Source organism: Aricia agestis, chromosome 3 (assembly GCF_905147365.1).
Source record: "Aricia agestis chromosome 3, ilAriAges1.1, whole genome shotgun sequence".
Taxonomy (NCBI): Eukaryota; Metazoa; Arthropoda; class Insecta; order Lepidoptera; family Lycaenidae; genus Aricia; species Aricia agestis.
In genome coordinates, this window is record NC_056408.1 from 13,732,456 (window position 1) to 13,753,835 (window position 21,380).

General features: G+C 35.9%; 1 protein-coding gene and 1 long non-coding RNA gene across 2 annotated transcripts in view; one reads left to right on the forward strand and one right to left on the reverse strand.

Annotated features, from left to right (window-relative positions):
• The first annotated feature begins 1,387 nt into the window (after positions 1-1,387).
• LOC121725304 lies at positions 1,388-20,941 on the forward strand. Its single transcript, XR_006035360.1, has 3 exons — positions 1,388-1,398; positions 5,316-5,318; positions 20,795-20,941. It is a non-coding gene; the product is annotated as an uncharacterized LOC121725304 (long non-coding RNA).
• The window catches only part of LOC121725303 (neuropeptide CCHamide-2), a 69,422-nt gene continuing 64,956 nt past the window's right edge, over positions 16,915-21,380 (reverse strand). Inside the window, exons 4-6 of the mRNA XM_042112192.1 lie at positions 18,260-18,386; positions 17,907-17,977; positions 16,915-17,165 (exon numbers count right to left, since the gene is read on the reverse strand). Coding sequence (XP_041968126.1) covers positions 17,106-17,165; positions 17,907-17,977; positions 18,260-18,386 — 258 coding nt within the window. The 3' untranslated portion in view covers positions 16,915-17,105. The remainder of the gene's footprint in view (positions 17,166-17,906; positions 17,978-18,259; positions 18,387-21,380) is intronic.

The window sequence follows — 21,380 nt, forward strand, 5'->3', positions numbered from 1 at the left end:
GCCGCGATTGACAACATCTGACACCTTATTGTCAATCGCGTTTTATATAGAAAATGACAAGTTTTTGACAGGGAGTCAATGACCGCTACCGCCCAGAGCCTGTAGACAAGTGGCAAAGCGCTAACGCTAACGCTAATGCTAGCGCTACAAAATGTATGCGATTTGACATCAGTCATCGCTTCGCTAGCGAATACTAATGTCAAATCCATACATTTTGTAGCGCTAGCGTTAGCGTTAGCGTTAGCGATTTCCCTCTTGTCTACGGGGGCTGTTACGCCGAGTGAACCTTAGTCAATTTTTGACTTGCAATATGCATAATAATATACATTATTATGTATATTATGTACATTACAACCTACGAGAACTCTATGTTTAGTACAAAAAGTATTAAGATCCATACATCCAGCATCACAAACTTTTACATTTGTATTACGTAGAGAATTAAGAAATTACTTAATTAAGGAAGTACAGGATATGCAATATGTATACAACGGGGTATATTAAATATATTATAACATGCCCTTCCTTAATCTTAGTTACTTCAAAGACAACATTTTCGCCTCAAGAAAGGATCACTCTTCCTAGAACTGACATAAAACCTTCTATATTGTTACTCCCTCTTACTGATGAAGATATTATACGCAACATAATATTATAATTAATAACTATTAAAGGTTCGTGGTCAGCGTTGCCAGACGTCCCGATTTTGGCGAGACGTCCCGATTTTTTCATGAAAATTAAATGTCCCGCGCGGGACAGGCTCAGTCCTGCTTTTCGGGGAAAGCCCGAACGTAGGTGCAGCTTGCTGAGAAAGAATGGTGCGTAATGAAGATAAGAGTGTAGGGGTGGATTTTGTTTGGCTACTTTAGCTATTAATTGTCACGTAAACGTTATTTTTAACCGACTTCCAAAAAACGAGGAGGTTATATGTTCGGCTGTGGTTATTTTTTTAACGCAAATAAAAAGAGAAAAATTCGAAAATCTTTTGATTTTATACATTTTGTTACTTTGTCCCACTTTTGACTGAAGAATCTCGATTTTTCACTCAAAAAAGTTCCCGATTTGGCACAAAAAAAATCTGGCAACGCTGTTCGTGGTCTTTTTTTGTCATGTGACTTTTCCGACGTGCTCGACAAAGACAAGCAGACTTAGTATACATATTTTTTCACAATTATTTTTATTTAGCTAGCTATCAAGTTTCATTAGCTCTTGCTAATAAAACTTGATAGCTAGCTAAATAAAAAGAGCCAAGAGCTATAATTACGTACACAGATAATATTAATAATATTTAATTTACGCGTTTCACTAGAGTCGATAGCTATGTGCCGGCTGCCGGGTGCCCACTTACTTAAAATTTTTGTCGACACATTTATTTACATAAATTCAAAACTGGGTCGCGTACATTTCCAAATTGCAGGCTGTCTCACGTGCATATCAAGATCTTACATGATTAACATCTTATTTGCAAATTGCGACTTTATAACTGAGCAAAGTTCTAAATTATTTAGTTCCAAATGTCACCGGTAGATGTCACTATCAGTGCGCTGAATCGCGCTATAGGTTGCACGAAGACCGACTACTAGACCACATACCTATCATGAACAAGTTGCCTACCTGTAGGTGAAGTTTGATCATAATTATACGAATAACTCTTCGTCCGAAGAGTACTTTTTGTGAAGGTTTCTGTTCTAGAAACCGCTCAAATCTCAATATACAAAATTTACTATACGATTCAATCAGGCTTTATTATGAAATTGTTATTTTTAACAAAAAATTAAAACCGACTTCCAAGGTAAAAACAATAATAATATGAACTAAAAAGTATGAAATAACTCTTACTCTATAATAGTGCCTTTTTCAGAATTCGTCTAAATCTTACCTATTTCTGTACATACTACAGTCTTCATTAAGTACTTTGAAGTCGGTACCAGCAAATTTTATCATGAGTTCAGTCAATGTCAGAATATCTGAAGCTTTTGGGACTGGTACCGACTTCAAAGTAATGAAGACTGTAGTATGTATATAACTTAAAAACTTTTATCTTTAAAGGTTCAGGAGTTCTGTTCAGTGCCTTTCGACCAAGAGACACCTTCGTATGAACTTTCTCTTATTCGTCAGTTACTAGAAACAACATTTTAACCACTATGAGTCTTTTGATAAATTTCAAGCATTTCCCTCGATTGCTCATAGATCCCATCATCAGCTCACCACTTTCGTAATTATTACACAAAATCAAGATTAAATCCTATACAACAACACAAGAATTTCGAAAATCGGTCCACAAACAGCGAAATCATCATCAAAAACATCTGCTTCGATGCAAAATATCACGAAAAGCATCAATAATTGGGTCATAATGTGGCATTATTATGATTTTGATGATGATGATCAAATAAATTGATGTGTTGGCTTATGCTTTCAGTTGTTTAAACAACGCTGAAATCCCCGAACCTGTATCTATAAGGATTCAAAAGTTCTGTTGGGTACCTTCGGATCCAGGGTATAACCTGGTGCGAAATCTTACTTTTTGGGAGCATTTACCTCGAATGCTTCAGAAAAAATTGAAATCACTATATGTTTCCATACAAATTTCAAGGAGTCCCCTCGATTCCTCCAGGATCCCATCATCAGATCACCACTTTTGTGAACATGGTACCAAATTTGAGTTAAACCCTATACAACACAAAAAGTATTTTGAAAATCGGATCACAAATGGCTGAGTTATCGTTGAACATACAAAAAAAAAAAAAGATACATACAGCCGAACGTATAACCTCCTCCTTTTTGGAAGTCGGTAAATATTTAATAGGTTGCTGCTAAACAACAAATAAGTACTAAAAACAAAATAAATTAAAATATATTTAAGGGGGCGAATAAAAGAATATTTTTTTTGCTATTTTTTGCTCGATATCAATAATGAGATAGTTAAGCACAAATTGAAATATTTACAAAATACTCAGTACTTAGTATATTTTATACTTTAATAATTATGTAATCATGAAATTTAAATTAACAATTTTTTACCTATTTTTGCTCTATAATGGTACGGAACCCTTCGTGCGCGAGTCCAACTCGCACTTGGCCGATTTTTTTACTAAACCAATCATCCGAAAAATGCAACCATGCTATTGATATAACAATAATAATTACAAAGATCCTTAACCGTTGGTCGTGGGGTCTTAAAAGCCCGGATTTTGCGAAACTCCGCTCTTTAGGTAGCTTCCTAAAAGGAATTAAATTTCGATATAATTGCCACTAATCTGAGCTCACGTGCATGTATTATGTGTTACAGATGCGTTTATTCACGCTGGGGTCTTTAAAGACCCCAGGTGACCAACCGCGTAACTAAATTCGATTTGATATTTTCATACAGTTTTCACACCGAAATGGGTTTCTTTTATGATTTTCCTTGTATTTTATTAATAAACCTATTAAAATGTTCGTGTTTTAATTTTATATTACATATAGGAAGTTTTAGACGCACTTTTCCAGAAATGCATATTTTGCTATGTAGACCAAAATGATGATGATTATTTTTTGGTGATGATTAGAAACTAATTGTCGGTATATTTACCATACGTTTAAAGTATTAGAGCAGGAAATTGTATAAAATATATAAGGTTTTGTTGCTTAAAATTCGTCAATGTTTAACATTCAATAGTTTATAATATGTTATTTGGACTTAGCTTTTTAAATTTCAGTCTAAGTTATAGGAAATTTAACTGTTATTTTAGTATTACCTACACGTTTTACCATAATTTTAAAATAATGTTGATTTTTTTCAATTTTCCCAACTCACGGTTTCCACTTGAAATTTTTTGACTTCTATTTTTAATTTGTAAGTTTTGGTTATAAGTATTCAAAATATAATTAATCTTTTGATTAAATCTGATTAACATTGAATTAAATAATAATAATTTACAGAAAAAAGTTAAGAAATATATAAATTTATGCCATTTCTATGTCATTTAATTTTCGGGCTTTCAAAGACCCCAGGTAACCAACGGCGCTATTTTAAAAGCGCGACCAACCGAGGGTTAACCCCCTCAACTGTCCATACAAAAAAATATATATAATAAGTCCATACGAATGTGTCCACGTCAACGTGGGATGGTCTCCCGCGCTCCATGATGATGATAATGATGATGATTAAAATGTTTTTTAAAATCAACAATATCTTAAATTTTTTGTTTAAAAGACATTTTTTGACAAGATTTTGAAGAGACAAAAGACATAAGTAGGCAGAAGTTAAATGCAGTTTTCATTTTTTTTTACTAAAATACCAAAGGCCTTATTATTATTAAATACATAATTATCATTACATACTTTAAAAATTGATAATAAAAAGTAGTTTTCCACGAATGTTTAGTGATTTATCCATGGTAAACATCGTTGGCGCTAAGTAATAAAGGCAGTACACAGGTAAAACTCCCGAAAACATAAAGACAAGTTTTCACTAAAAGCTTTGTTGCATGTTGTGCCCCAGCCCCCAATGGGCGAGGCATTAACCCTTGTTTTATGCTCGGATAAACTTTTTGTAAACAAATTGCATAAAAGTTATACCTATAGTAATATTATACCTAGTACTTTATTTAATATTTAATACTATTTATAATGTATATTAACTTAGATGACCCGCTAAAATCCGTATGACTTTCGTGCTAATATAGGTAAACCTTCCCTGGACATCCACAAATGTTTCAAGATTGAAATTAACCAATTCGGTTCAACCGTTCTTGAGTTTTAGCGAGACTAACAAAATAAAAAAATCATTATTAGATTCATGTATCAGGGAACATGACCACATCTTCCCACCAAATCTTAGGTTTCTACAAGGTGTAAGAAAACTAAGTGATAATACTTTAGGGTGTGTATGTGTTCCTTATATAGAGTTCATTGTGAAAGTGGCAGCGCTGAAAGAGCAAAATTTTTTTGTGATTTATATGGGCAAGCGTCGCGAGTTTTCCCATACAAAAGTGAAGAAAAATTTGGTCTTTCAGCGCTGCTATTTTCACAGCGAACTCTCAACAAGGAACACGTACACACCCTAAAGTATTATCACTTAGTTTTGTTACACCCTGTATATTAAGTACTTACCATGTAATTATTATTTTATTTCGACAGTATTAGTCTCGCTACAACTCGAAAACAGCTTAACCAATTTGGCTAAGTTCACCAAATCAACTATTACAATATAAAATGTTTAAAAACGTGATTTAAAAATAAAATCTGGTCTTCTGAAATTAGCTCTTACCTAAATAGCACAAGATGCAGCAAACAATAGCACGAAGTTAACAGGCGCTCGAGGCGACAAGTGGGTGCATTCATTTATGTCTCAAAATGCTAAGAAATAGTTCAGTCGTGAGTCATGACTTGTGAGTCGTGAGACGGTGACAATATTACGCAAAAGTTGCGAGCAAATGGCCTAGCGCTATGGCCTAGTATTTTCAGAGCGAAGTAACCACTCTCAAATACTGTAGAGCCTGGGACAAGTTTTAAATGTCCGTATGGTGTCCCAAGCGCATAGGGCATTCTCGCATCATAGTCGGCCTAGTCCAGAGGAAAGAACTACTCAATACGTCTGGGACCAACTATGTGCGGGTTCCTCACGATATTTCATTCACCATACGTCCGTATTATGCACTTGAGATCAGAAAATGTCTCATTGTTACACGCCTCCACCCGGGATCGAATCTGCACCCTCTACGTGTGCGATCCAAAGGTCTACCCATTAGGCCACGGACGCTCTTTAGCACATACAGCACATAGAGTAAATAATCCTATCAAAATCCGACATGTTGCACACGTCTTATCAGAGACTTTTTTTTATTGTCTGAGCTGATGCTGCCCATAAAGTTAATATACCTAGCGGAATAGAGAAACAAAGGCCTGAGCAAGCGAGATGTCACTATCAGTAACACTGCGTGGTAATAAGAGACGTGTGATACATGACAGCAGCACTCTTTTTTTGACGTCCAGTCGGCACGTGCCGCACGTTGACAATTTAATCTCATAGAATTCATGTTCAATCATGCTTGTGTAAGTGTATACGTACACATATTTTTCACACAGATGAAAACCAATTTTGGTTTCGTTTGACAGCTCGAGATTGTTGCTCAATTCCGCTAGGTATATTAACTTTATGATGCTGCCTCTTGTGTGAAAACTTTGCAGTATCTATTCGTCGTTTTGATTTGAAACTTGATGAAGTGAAGGGAAAACATACAAGTGCAATTTTAGGGTCAGGTGACACCGAGACGAGACGAGACACTACGACGATGCTTAATAACAATACAAAATAATTAATATGTAGCAACTAGCAATACAAAATAATTAATAGTTAGTCGCGTTATCACGTGCAACCCTTTTTTTTCCATGCTGTATTGCTGATGCATCAGCGAATTTCACTAGTCCTCTATCAAACTAGTTCTACTAACGACAGACTGAGGCCCGAACCGAACGCACCGGCCAACGCGTCGGCCCACGCGTTCGCCTATATGTAGCCGACTTTACACAATATCACGCACACACTCACAAACTACGCCCATGTAAAGCAAGATATTGTTATTCGGTCCGAACTCCGAGTGTGGCATATAACGCAAATCAGTAATGAAATTACGTTGACAATGCATGACAAAATCAAGTTGGTTCGTGTGTGGGATTTGTGAACTGGGGTGAACGATATACTAGTCACAATACTTAGTTCTGTTCTGTTCACGGTGCTACCGAAAATAAATAATATACATGTTGACTGTTATGTTTGTCTGTCTGTCTTACTAGATATAAGTACACAACATGCATTATTAAACAAACTTAAATTTGTGGGTACCGCCACAAATTAATAAACAAAAATACAATAGAACTGCATCATTCTAATAACTGAATTTGATTGAAAAACACATTAGAGTAATGAATTATTACTCTTTTATTATTATTATTATTATCTGATTATCATTACTAATAATAATCAGATAACTTGAAGTCTAAGCAAAAGTATGTATCAACAATAACAACAACAAATAATATACTTTATTGTGCACAAAAATTATAATAAAACTTAAATTTATACAGCAATTATTATTGATATAATATGTACACATGTCATACACGAGTTAAACTTATCGTTTAGCACCACACACTTACCATTTAAAGAACAGCCTTTCTACTAGGTAACGTGAACTTTTAAATAAAAGACAAATATGGTTTAAAGAAATTTATCTTTTTTTTTAGTGATACATTTAGCGCTCCTCTACATTCTTATTTCTTAGGTCATACGTACACAATCTTGTAGGTTCTATAACGGAAGGAAACTGGATGTTAGAGCGTACCTTAATTATTTTGTTCGATCAAGCGACACGTCGTGTCCCTCTGTATGCAAACTCAATTTATTATAGCATAATTCTACTGGGTACTTAGTCAAATTGCATTTAATAGTAAAAATTAGAACGAAATTATCGTAGAGAAAACTAAATTACAGCATTCAAATTAAAATGAGATGTTGATGACTCTTAATTCTAAAGATTCAGAAAGAATACAACTTTTTGGTAAAATGTCTTGACTCACGAATCACGATAGACAAATACAGGCGATCATTTATAAAGGAGTGTATTCTTCTTAAATTGTCCATGATTGAAGTCGATGATCATGGCCGTACTCAGGTAGGGGCAGGTGGCGACAGCTGCCGACCTCCTGGAAGATCAATTAAACGTCAATTTTCCTGGCAAAGCGGAATTAATTATAACCTACTGCGCAAAATTAAGTTTCAGTCAGATTAGTAAAACTCAATTTTCATGATTTTTTGTTTCAATATACCAGACCGACCATCTTCTCTAAAAAGGTATGCTGCCCCCCCCCCCCCCCCCCCCCCTCCCCCCCTAGCTAAAATCCTGGGTACGCCCATGTCGATGATGATTGCAAGCAGCTACGCAATCATTGCTATCCATCAATACGAACAGGGGCTTAACATTGTCCATTAAACATAATGTCAATGCGCTAAATATTAAGCACAATATTAGTCAACGCAAGGTGTTAAAAAAAATACTTAAATTATTTTTGTTCATTGTAGTGTGCAGGAAATGTTTATTCCACAATAAATATTTTAATTTTAGCGGAAATGGTACAGAATTTGTAATGAAAATACGGAATCGCCTAAAGGATTTTTGCTTGAAATAAGAAATCTACGGAAAATAATCATTATGAAATAATTATTTTTCAGAGTCGTGCAAGACCACAAACCGAAGCTTTGTGACCAGGATTTGAAAACTAGAAAAAATTAATCTGTGATTAAGAAATTTAAATTACAAAACGGAAAAGCTAGAAAGAATTGTTTCTGAATGGAAGAATTAAGTTTTCATGACATTGTTATTACAAATGAAAATCGTTTTGAATTTTTTATGCTTTCTTCATTCACTTACTATATTCGTAAATGCTCAACACAAAATAACGCGTATATTATGACAACGGCAGAAGTATTTCAAATGAAAATTAATCTGTTGTCCTCTCGTCAAAAATACAGTGGGTACATGTTACTTTATAATACAATACAAGTTGAATATAGTGGTAAGTTTAATTATAGATTTTTTATTTATTGTTATAGAAACTCTATCATAAATAATTTTAAGGATAATGCCTTATCTTTTAAGTTTTTCGAAAATTTCACATCCATAAAACAAAATATTATCGTATAGTTTGTATATATAATATATCTGTATATTTTATCTCCTGGATACCTCATATTTATAAATCGATTTAGCCACTTACTCTTAAATAGGTATGAAACTTTCACTTTCATTCTATTCTATAGCGGACCCGATAGACGCGTAGTCCAGCCAGTCTGGGTTATTACCCAAATGCCTACAATTTTTTTAAATTCAAATCGGTCCAGCCGTGTAGGAGGAGTTCTGTGGTATACAGTAGAATTTCTAAAGATGTTACTTATACAGATTACTTTTTACCATAAAGCCGCTGTAGAGACAAAATATTTTTACCGAAAAGTCAATCAGCTTGATCGCACAAACCGCAACAAACCATCGACAAGTTTCAAGAAGACTGCACTGATTTAATAGTCCGGCTACGGCCTACGGCTCACTAAAATCCACAAACGCTCAAATCCGATTAGCAGTATCGAGTGGCCGCTGACATACAAGCGGGATGTGTCAGACACCTCCACACTGATATAGAGATGACTAGACCACACTCAAATATTCTAACGGCACCAAAAATGTTTGAAATTACAAGAATATGGAATATTACGCAAGGGTCAGAAGTAAAGGGCGCTCCTAGTACATACAGGGAGAGCCATGCTTCGGCACGAAGGGGCCGGCTCGACCGGATAAATACCACGGGCTCACAGAAAACCGGCGTGAAACAGCGCTTGCGCTGTGTTTCGCCGAGTGAGTAAGTTTACCGGAGGCCCAATCCGCTGCCCTACCCTATTTCCTTCCCTACACTCCCCTATTCCCTTATATTCTATTCCCTACCCTTCCCTACCATATTACCCTATTCCCTCTTAAAAGGCCGGCAACGCACCTGCAGTTCTTCTGATGCTGCGAGTGTCCATGGGCTACGAAAGTTGCTTTCCATCAGGTGACCCGTTTTCTCGTTTGCCCCCTTATTTCATAAAAAAACAGAAATAATTCGACCAAAATCCGACATGTTTCATCCAGAATATTGACAGAAACGTTGTCCAACTCGAACAAAACTTTTTGTTTACTGCCTATGCTGATGCTGCCGTCATAATAACGGATAGTCAAACATTTGAGCTAGGACTTCCTAGGACTTTGCCTTCAGTAAAGCCGCGGCCGCACATGCGTCTATCGTACGAAGCTTCGTGATAAGAGACGATACCATTGGACGATTCACGCAGATCGTCCAAAGGTCCATGTTTTAAGCACGAAACACGACGCAGGTGCGGCCCGGGCATAAGGCAAATTTTTTCTTCGTCTACTAACCTATCTATTAAAAACTTATCTCAAGAAAACTTGTAACAATTTTGCTTCGCCACTCCCTCACTGTCAGAGTTAGTGCAAACTTTGCGCTAAAACCTAACTTGTTGCGTTTACACATTTTAAGCTAAATGATGATTCCACTTTTCGTTCCTATTTAGTTTGGCTTCGTACTCAAGCTTATTGCAATTAACAAAAGGAGTAAATAGAGGCGAGAACGAATTTTGAATTGAAGAAAATTGAAAAAATAAAACTCTTCCTGTATATTGTAATCTATGTACAGGTGTAAATGAGTTTTTCACGTGAAATACTTCAGGTTGAGCTCTTGTTCTGGTTTTATACGACCCAAAATATTTTTGTGGCGACTGGTATAGTCGTAGTAGGTTGGCGTAGGCCACGTGTAGGCTATATATTTATTTATAATTTTATATTTTCTTTAATTTGTGTAGTGTCTTATTTCCTTTTTCCTTATATTTCTCTTAAAAAACAATAGTATTATCATGAAATTAGTAATTATATTTGTGCTATCGCCACAATATTTACAATGTATGGTGAAATTGATTGTACTGAGTACTTGAAACTTCAAAAAGCTTCAAATTCACGTAGCAGTTACTACTTAGAAATGGATGGATGTGTAGCTTCAAGGAAGCAAAGAATTTTACTAAGATTTATGAGCACTCTTTTAAAAATATCATCCTCTAATTTAAGTGCAAAATATAAATTCAATAGTCCATATTACGGTAATATAATGGTAATAGAGACATGGATTCGCATTTATGTCCCAGGGCTATCACATGCGCCATAAAAACCTGATCGTTAACTGAACTTCATTTCCCTGTTCAGTCCGTAATCAGGGCTGACACTTTTGGTTCTAAAATTGTGCCAACACGAAACGAAACACAAAGTGTCCAAATCCATACTGATATTATTTATTAATGGCGTTATTAATGGCAACGAGTGTCTGTCTATCTTTCGCCCAAACCACTGAACCCATTTTGCTGAAATCTGGTATGGAAATACTTTGAGTTCAGTGTTTTAGCAGGCATAATAAATTACATTTTACAAACAAAAAAACTTGCAGCCTGGGAAATCTAAATCTTTTTGAAGTTAAGTGTTTAGGCGAACGACTTAGTAAATCAGCACAGGTACGTGTTTCCAAGTGGACTTGCTTCAAAACAATCTTCTATCAACAGTGCGACCATGTTGCAATATATGCTTTTTGACTTCTGTTATCTTTTATCGACATAATTATTATTGGTCGAGGAAGAGTTTGAACCACATACTGCAGATACTCTTTAAATATCTCTGATATATTATGTGGTATGTGGTGGAATATGTGATGGACCAACGCGAACGCCCGCTAAAAAACCTCGAACGTGTGGAACACTACTAGAGGAGGGTTTCAGATTTTATATATTTTTTTGCGGGACAACCCTGCGTTAGACTCGATGCACGTAAAGACCGGAAAATGAACGATGATGATACTCGGACCGGGTATAGGTAACTGAAATAGAAACATACAGCTTATCAGACGAATCGCCTGATTGTATGATAATTGCTCCAGACGTTGACATATTATTCTAGGTCAATGAGTTTCTAAAATACGTTAGTAACATAGAATATCATTGTTCTAGGTACTCATGTGATAGGTATAATTTAAAGCGACACCTCGATAATTTGGCTGTAGCGATATCGATTTTTCTCAGCAATTACTAAAGCTAAGAAATTAAAGTCATTGTCAGTATTCATCATGTCTTTGTCTTTGAATTACCCGTAACATAACACGATTGGTCAACTTTTATAGCACAGAATAATCAATCAAAAAGACCTCTGTAAAAAAAGGGATCGTAATTTTGCCAACAGAGGAGGGTAACTTACGCTTCCAAAATTTGTACATAGATTGGTTCAAGCATAATATAGTTTAATTTGCCCATAGCTTATATGAAATATATTTATGGTTTTAAAATTACGCGACAAAAACCATTTTATTGCTTACGCCGTACGTTGCTTAAAACATAATATCCAACACGTTTTTTTTATTTTAGCGCGGCGTCACCTTAATAATAAGTAACTATGTGAGTTAACTTTTTTTTTAATGAAATAAGGGGGCAAACGAGCAAACGGGTCACCTGATGGAATGCAACTTCCGTTGCCCATGGACACTCGCAGCATCAGAAGAGCTGCAAGTGCATTGCCGGCCTTTTAAGAGGAAATAGGGTAATAGGGGAGGGTAGGGAAGGGAAGGGAATAGGGGAGAGTAGGGAAGGGAATAGGATAGGGGCCTCCGGTAAACTCACTCACTCAGCGAAACACAGCGCAAGCGCTGTTTCACGCCGGTTTTCTGTGAGAACGTGGTATTTCTCCGGTCGAGCCGGTACATTCGTGACGAAGAATGGCTCTCCCACGTAACTACTTAGATGTTGTCAAATGCAACTTCGCTCATATGGAAATTCGTTAATAGCATGAGAACCGTACACTTTCGCTTATTTAATTAAAACTATCCTTTCCAGGGACTCTTAAGAGTTTTGTATGAAGTGGGAAGCAGTACTATTAATATAGCTATGGAATAAATTAAGCAAAAAGTTAAAAAAACACTAACAAATCACAAAATTGGATTTCTGTTAAGTTCTTCGATTGAGAGGTGTAACCTTTCTACTTGTTAAGGCTAACACCAAAGTACTTAAGGAACTTACTTCAGTTGATTAGAGTAAGGTTAAGGTACTTTTGTAACAACTTAGTAAAAGTAAGTTCCGCTTAGAATGTAAGTGTTTCCCAATTCAGTTCATTGTTAGAAATGCAATCTTAACGTACTATCAGGGAAATAGATGGCAGATATTCGTTATTGGTATGTTTATAGTAGGTTTAATGATAGTTTTTTCACAAAGAACATTATAATAATGATGATCAAGTCAATGTTACCTCACCACTAATGGAGCCTCACCCCAAGGAATCCTAGACAGTTTTGGTCAGAACTCCACGGCATTTAGTCAATTTGTATTCCATAATAATTTCAAGTTGCATAATATTAAATCTGTCATAACTCTAAGTTACATGGCTTGTACATTCAATTGTTCTATAATACTAAGTACCTACTCACATACGGTTTTGCTCGATCGAGCAATAACGTCGAGCAAACCCGAGGCTCGGGCTTTCGTCCACACATTCAGCATTGCTCGATAGTTTTACTCTAATCGATACATTTAATCCCATCGAGCCAGCTCGATGCCAGCCTTCAAACTGTCAGTTTTGCGGTCCACACAGTAATTATTACTCGATGTGGAGTATAATTATCGAGCAAAACTGTATGTGAGTACTTAGCAGATACTAACGGTTATTTATCCATTTGGTTACGCTCATTCTCTATCTCTTTGTTGGTGTCCCGTGTTACTATGGTGTCTCGGTTAAGAGGATACACCAGGGGCGAGAGAAATTGAAAATAGGTATTTGAAAATGTATTGCTGTCTCACCAATCTCAAGTCTCCCACCGCAGAGCGCGATAGAGACAACACGACAAAAGTTCTAATAAAAGAACAGTAAAACTTCGATTCGTTGTCCGCTGATTCCTTCTCCAAAACTTAACCGATTTAAGTTTTTTTTTTTCATTAAGAATTAAAGCAAGGCTTGAGCTGTGTTCCTATGTTTTATTTTTTTTTGTATATTCTAGCCAGTTTTGTTTTCTGGGTGTTTGAATACAGAGGAAAATCTGGCCATTTTTTTGGGTTTTTGGACGTTCTTATCTTTTTTAATAATTAAATTATGAAAAAAAGAAAACATAGGGACATGCTAATAGTGGCCATAGATATTCAGGAAAAAAATCATAACTCTACCGGCATTATCCAGGGAGGAAACAGGGGACAGCGTCTGTATGGAAAAACGGCGGTGTGGAATCCTCTTAATCCCAGGCGTAAGTTCATAGTTGGTAGGTAGTGTTTCCATAAGAAAAAAGTCGAAAGTGGATTGGAGTGGAGTGGAAGACTGTAGCACCGGAAAAAATATTTGAAATAAAAAATATGTGGATTATTCTATTATGTATAGCCAGATACGTCAGCTAGACGATGAAGTAGGTAAGTTATAAGGTTTGTTGAAATTACAAGCCGGAATAAAATGAGTATTACCCTTGTATTATAAAATGTTACTTGTCCACTTGATCCACTTCATCCTCTTACGTCTTCAAATATGGGAACACTCTACCTGTGTGAGGTTCTCTAATACTTGCAAAATCATAAAACAAATACCTACAAAATTACGGAACAAAAGTTTAACCAACAAAGTTTGTACGACAATCAGGCGGGAGTCTGTATGTAACAAAATCATAATTCACTTGTGATGTTTCGGTGAAAGTTAAACTAAATATGCTTTACAACCAGATTTTTTATTTCTAAGCTATAGCGTATCTCGTTCAAACCATTAGGTGAGCCTTCTTATTGTTAGCATTAGGTACTAGATAATATGAAATTTTGGGGCTGCCTTTTTACATGCGTAACAGGTTTACAACATTTTATAATACCTACCATCAAGACTGCAAAGGTGAATGCCCAAAAATGTATGGACCAAAAACCCATAATCGATTGAAACCATTTATATGTGGCATAGTAGACTACATAATATTATTATACTGTATCCCAAATACAATGTCCTTTTTGGATTAAACAATCACCGAGTGCTTTAAAAACGATCGTAACTAATTGACTTTTCTTATAGGATCTATGATAGTTAGGGCGACGCGATGCTACATTAGTACAAACGATAGTGTGGCGATTAGTACGTATAGTAAAAACATTTTATATTATATTATATTCATGGTTTTCATATTTTCACGACCTGCAAACCTTGACCTTTGCTGGTGACAGTTTGTTTCAAAGTTTTACAGTGCGCAGCAGAACTTTACGCAATAAAACACACCGTGGAAGAGTGCCACTCATCAAGGTGATGAGGATGGTATAATAAGTATAATATGTTTCGCATGGAACGATAGCGAAAAGTTGCAGGAGGTATGATTCCGAACAATTTCTTAGAGGCGAGCACTCCACGTGATACAACCGATAGAGGATGCGACCTGGCCGCTAGTGCGCGCAGGGCGCGCACTAGCGGCCAGGTCGCAGCTGCCAGGTCACGGCGGCCATCGAAAGTATGGTGTGGCCGCTGGTCGCGTTGCGGCCAGGTGCGCGTCGTCTATGGCGGTTTCATACCGAGGTATCTATCTTGATGGCCGCCGCGGCCTGGCCGCTGCGGCTTGGCCGCTAGTGCGCGCCCGGCCTTAGAGTGAAGCCACTTGTGATTTAACTTATTCTTGAAGTATATTTGACAGTCTTTTTTTCTCTAAATTGTAAGTTATTGTCATTCAACATCGCCTTCACGAGAAAGATCAAAGAACACAAAAACAAAGGAAGTAACTAGTTGATTAGAAGTACTGGGTATCTCAGAATTATTTTTTCAAATTATCGGTTTCGGTTATGATTTTGAATAAAATGAATTGCATATTTACAATCTAATTTTTATGGCCAACTTTGCTGTACATAAAATATTTTAATCGACTACGGGTTTTTTTGGCTTAAGTAGATTATTGAAATGCCAATTCTTTATAAACAACTATTAATAGGGCATTTAACGAACCTTAATTTTTAATAGGGATAATATAAAAAGATACTTACAATACGTGTTAATATTATCTCCTCCTTTTTGGAAGTCGGATAAATGAAACAACTTTTGGACTGTGTCGTTATTTATTTATACTTACACAAATCCCACAGAATTGCTACACTACACTAATTGTAACATTAGCGATGGTAAACTTACATTACGTCATATAATATGTCGAGTGTCGACACAACAATTTTATATATATCTAATATTGTAACAAAATTTTTACTCTTCTTTTTCACAAATAAAACTGGTACAGAAAAAGTATTATAGTAGTTTAAGGTACTGATAAAACACAAACAAAAAATCTGTAAAATGTAATGATCATAGAAATATAATATTCATGGGTAGATAGCGGACCTACGTTATTTGGTAGGGTTATGTCATGTTATTAATCATGAGTCTTGACATTTAGGCTGGGCTTGACAATAACCCACCAGAATACGCAGGTCTCCTATCTTCCTATTAGTACTCTCATAGTACAAATTATATTTATTACAAAAACCAGCCTTAATGAAATAGTCATATTATATTTTAATTGACTGATCCACCTACAAACAAAATCCATATCAATATACATTTTAACAATACGCAAACGGAGTAAACTTGAGTCTTGACTTTGTAACCACGGGTGAGCTTTTGATAAAAACTTTTAATAAACTATACCAAACTATAACTGCGGCACTAACTGTTGCAATTATTCCAACTACCTTGTATTAATACGAAACATTGTTTTCAAGGCTAGTAAGTATTAACCCGATTTACAGATGAAAAAATAACGCGTTGATTTTTCCCTCATCGTATAATACAGGGTGTAACAAAAATAAGTGATAATACTTTAGGATGTGTACGTGTTCCTTGTAGAGAGTTCACTGCGAAAGTAGCAGCACTGAATGACGAAAATTTTTTTTCACTTTTGTATGGGCAAGGGCCCGAGCATCACGAGTTTCCCCATACAAAAGTGAAAAAAAATTTTGGTCTTTCAGCGCTGCTACTTTCACAGTGAACTCTCTACAAGGAACACGTACACACCCTAAAATATTATCACTTATTTTTGTTACACCCTGTATAAAGGATCGTCGTGGCACGATTTAAACATTTTACCTACCCCAAGAAACGTGGACAACGCCGCTATCGAGAAGTTTTCACTTCAAATATTTCACAAGCCTTTGTGAAATATTCTGTATACATGTGTACCTATTTCGATTAACAGTAAGTCATGAAACCTACCTAATTCGCGTTTGTTCTTAAAACCTGCAAAACTTTATGGAAATACCAATGAAACCAATTTATATAATATAATGTATACAAGACTGTCCCCGTCAAAATTATCTGCCGCATGTAGTATTCATACTGTTTCTTATTATATTATAATATAACCTTAGCCAGGTTATAAAGAAACTCCTTTTCCGAGTGAAAAAACATACTGTTCTATCTTTTTCCAGTCCCATCAGATTTATAAATTCCTTTTTAAAGTCAAGTCTACTTCGTTTACTGTGAACTTGTAATATGGCCGCTCGTTTACAGTGTGTCCAGGAGGTAGGAGTCGTCGGTCTGCTGTGACCGCCTGTAGCTGTCCATCTGAGAAACAAAGTTACATGCTTTAGTCCGACTAAGAATAGGTAAAAATTTGGTCAGTAACTATCGCTATTCTATTTTTAATATTTCTTATTATATTTCTATAGAATCTTATTCAAATTTGTCAAAAATTAAGCCATTTTCTCAATCTTTACAACTTTGTATGCTGCACTAGAAAACTTGACTGTGAGATCGTTATAAAAGATTTCAGCACTTTAGAGCAGGCACCGATAATAGGCATGATGACTATTTTTTTTCTTATCGGTAATTGAAGGACACTTAAAAAATAGAAACATCGTTGAAAGAATAACTCTGATAGCTTAAAAATTCACCAAGATATGACAATTCAAATATCTCATAAAAAAGACCTGCCCGAAACGCTCCATACAAAGTGCTACGAAAGACTGACGTCAGTCTTTCGTAGTTTGTACGCATCGGGAGACAACTTTGTTCGACAGGTATATTAAATATTGCGTTTATGAAAGTTGTTTCATAACAAAAGTTGCTTTTAATTGCATAAGTTATCGAATTGTATACAAATATTAAGAAATTTAATAGAAAAAAAAATTCGACTTGAATATCCAACTTTAAAGGCGCATACCAAAAAAAATACAAATGCTATCAAGCTGAAATTTTGGGAACACTTATTTTTTACCGTGATTTCTTTATTTTATTAACAAAATTCGCTAATCTTTGACCTTGTCATCATCCCTATTCTATAATAATAGATGAAAACATTTTTACCCAATGCTTAAAAATATTCTGTAGCTTCATCTTCATGACGTCTCTGGCACTCTCTTCGCGATCAAACACACCTGCGAAAATAGTGACATAATAATTATTATGGCAAGTTTGATAAAAATTGGTCCAGCTATTTCAAATTAGCAGTCCCACTAGGTTATGAGACAAAATCGAACAGTGTCCTTTCTTATTAAACATATTTTACAACATATTTGGGAACTATAAAACAAACCATTGGCATTGAAATCGGTGTTGAAGATATTGAACAAAAGCAGGCAAGTAATAATTTAAGTTCCAAATTACCAAATCCAGAAAAAATTGGGACATAAGGAAGTTTTTATTGCCAAATAGCTTACCACCATCCCGAATGGGGATGATGTCATCACCGGAGGGAAGCATGCCGTAGTTGTGGGGGTAGACCGGGTGCGGCGGCGTTTCCTCCTGGCCGAGCTGGTTCCGCGCCACCAACTCGTTACTCGACGACTGTAATACGGATGATGGGTTGTACCAGAGAAAATGGGGCCGTACAACGAAACCGTAACTGGAGCCGTAAAGCGAACGAATCGGAATGCCGCGTCCTACTGTAACATAATATGTGAAATGACGTTGTTAAATTAGGACGCGGCATTCTCGTTTTATTATTTGTGTCTCTAAACGGTTTCGTAGTACGCCTCCAGGTTCAGATAGCAGACCTTCGCAATTTGGTCGGGTAAGATCAATGTTGGTCGATGTCGACAACTAACACGGTCAAATTGCACAGGCCATCTGCTTATATAGATCGTATAGAATAATGAGTAAATTAATTTTAATACTCACTGTACATACATAGTATGTACTACGTACTAGACTCGACAACGCAACGCAATGCTTGGTCACATTCAACGTAATCTATATAGCAGCAGTCTACGAATAATAAAAACTAAGGAAGAGTAACTCCGTCAAAAAAAGTGCACCAAAAGGCTACAAAATGTGACCCGAATGCATGCATATTTATGCATGTGTTCGGTACACATTTTTCGTGTATATATACTCGAGTGACATTCAACCAGGTTGACATGACAATTTTGTCAAACTCATTTTACAATTTGTTTACATAGGTTTGTTTACTTACTTTTTACGTAGGTAGCTTTTTACCATATTTTTGTTGTTAAAATGCCTAAATGCCTTGTGAAATGGTATAGAAGTCATACAGATACGACTTTTAATACAGGAATAACCTTTCATCCGTAAGTGAATTGTTTAAAATTATGCTTAAATTTCTTGTATTTTTGTCGACCCAAAAAAGATGGTCTATTTAAGTTGGATGCTAGGGTATTTGCATAAAATTAAGCTGGTCTCTTTGTGTTTGTCTTATTCAATTCACATGTTACTCTAAAAGTGCAATAAGCAAAAAATAATATAATTACAAAATTTTTACAAAGTCGCCATGGACAGTGTTATGCAACAATTTAATCATAAACGAAATTTTAGGGTCTGGCTGACATTATACTAAATGCGTTATAAGATGAAATGGGTATTCTCATATTTCTTGCCACGGATTTTTTACAACAAAACAAAAAAAAACAATGTAATATTTTTTTTATGAAATTAGGGGGCAAACGAGCAAAAAGTCACCTGATGGAATAATTAGGGTAGGGGATTGGGCCTCCGGTAAACTCACTCACTCGGCAAAACACAGCGCAAGCGCTGTTTCAAGCCGGTTTTCTGTGAGAAACCTGGCTGTGTGGGGGGCTCCCATGCAAAAAACACAATTTTTTGTCTACTTTTGCTAAGATAAAAAAAAGATATAAACAATGAAATTTTTTTAAATCTCTATTTAACGATAGATATTATTAAGTATTGTATATAGAATTTAAAAAAAATATATTACTTTGACATTATTTTTTTTTAATATATTTTTCATGGGTCGAAAGTACCAAAATTTGAGGTTTTTCGAACCTTTAAAAATTCATATCTTTAAAAATATTAACTTTATCGTAAAAAGTCATGGGACCTTTTTTATTGGTATTTCAATAAAGAATATAAAAAAAATTTGTTCGGTTGAAAAATAACAATTCCTTGCAATTGTTTAAGCAATGTTTGTTTAAACAATATGGCACCGGGTTGCACCCTGGCAACATGCATTTATATCATCAGAAGGGCAATTTGAAGAGGATCGCATAAAAAAATTGAGGTGAAATAGTTTTCGGTACTCATGCGCCGACTCGTCCTAGTCTAATCCGCTTTTGACAATTATTTGTTTCATAACTATGACAATGACAATAACCGCGCAGACTGTCGTCCGGCGCGCAATATTATGATACGTTACCTGGGATACGACCTTGGCGAAAATTTGAATTGTCATATTTTAGTGTTCGAAAAGGAGCCAAAGGGGTTTGGGTAATATTGGCGTCATTTTCAAATCTCGCGGCCACTCACCAAACCGGCATATTATGAAAGAACATATCAAGCGGAGTAAACTTTATTATGGGGGACACATAGCTAAACTATATCGGAGCCGAGATATTAGGCATTTATATTCGTATTTTCAACTAAAAGTAAATTCAATCATAACATGAATACTCAGTAAATACAAAAAAAAAACCTGGATTATTTATTAGCTTAAAGCCTTCCTCGATAAATGGGCTATCCAAAAAAAAAAAGAATTTTTCAAATCGAACAAGCAGTTCCTGAGATTAGCACTTTCAAACACACAAACACTTCAGCTTCATAATATTAGTATACAAGGTATAACAAAACTAAGTGATAATACTTTAGTGTATGTACTGTGTATGAGTCCCGTGTATTAAGTTTACTGTAAAAGTAGTAGCGCTGAAAGAGAACATTTTTTTCATTTTTGTATGGGGAAACTCTTTACGCCAGGGCGCTTGCCCATGCAAATCACAACAAAGTTTCTTAGCAGACAGAAGCATAAAGGTCGTAGTTGACGGCGAATGCTCTGAAACTCACTCTGTTGATGCTAGTGTCCCTCAGGGCTGTGTGCTATCGCCTACTTTATTCATACTGCATATCAATGACATGTTACAGACCAACGGCATTCATTGCTATGCGGATGATGCTGTATATACCGGCTCCCCCAATATTTCTCGGCTAAATGTCATTGAGAGTCGAAACGAACATGTGTCTAAAATTGAGAATTCATTGGAGAAAGTCTCTGAATAGGTAGACGTAACTTAGTTCAATTCAACCCCGCCAAGATACAAGTCTGCGCGTTCACCGCTAAACAGTCACCAATGGTCGTACATCCTCGTTTTGAGGGCACATCTTTAACCATCTCCCCTAGCATTGAAAGACTTGGCGTTAGCATATCGAGCGAAGTTCCAATATCATCTAGAGGGTAAGGCCAAGCTCAAAGAAGCTTGGTGTTCTCAACAGAGCGAGACAGTACTTCAGTCCGGACCAACGCCTACACCTCTACAAGGCGCAGGTTCATCTTCCTACTCCTCCTATTTTCTTCTAATTAATTTCGTTGCGCGT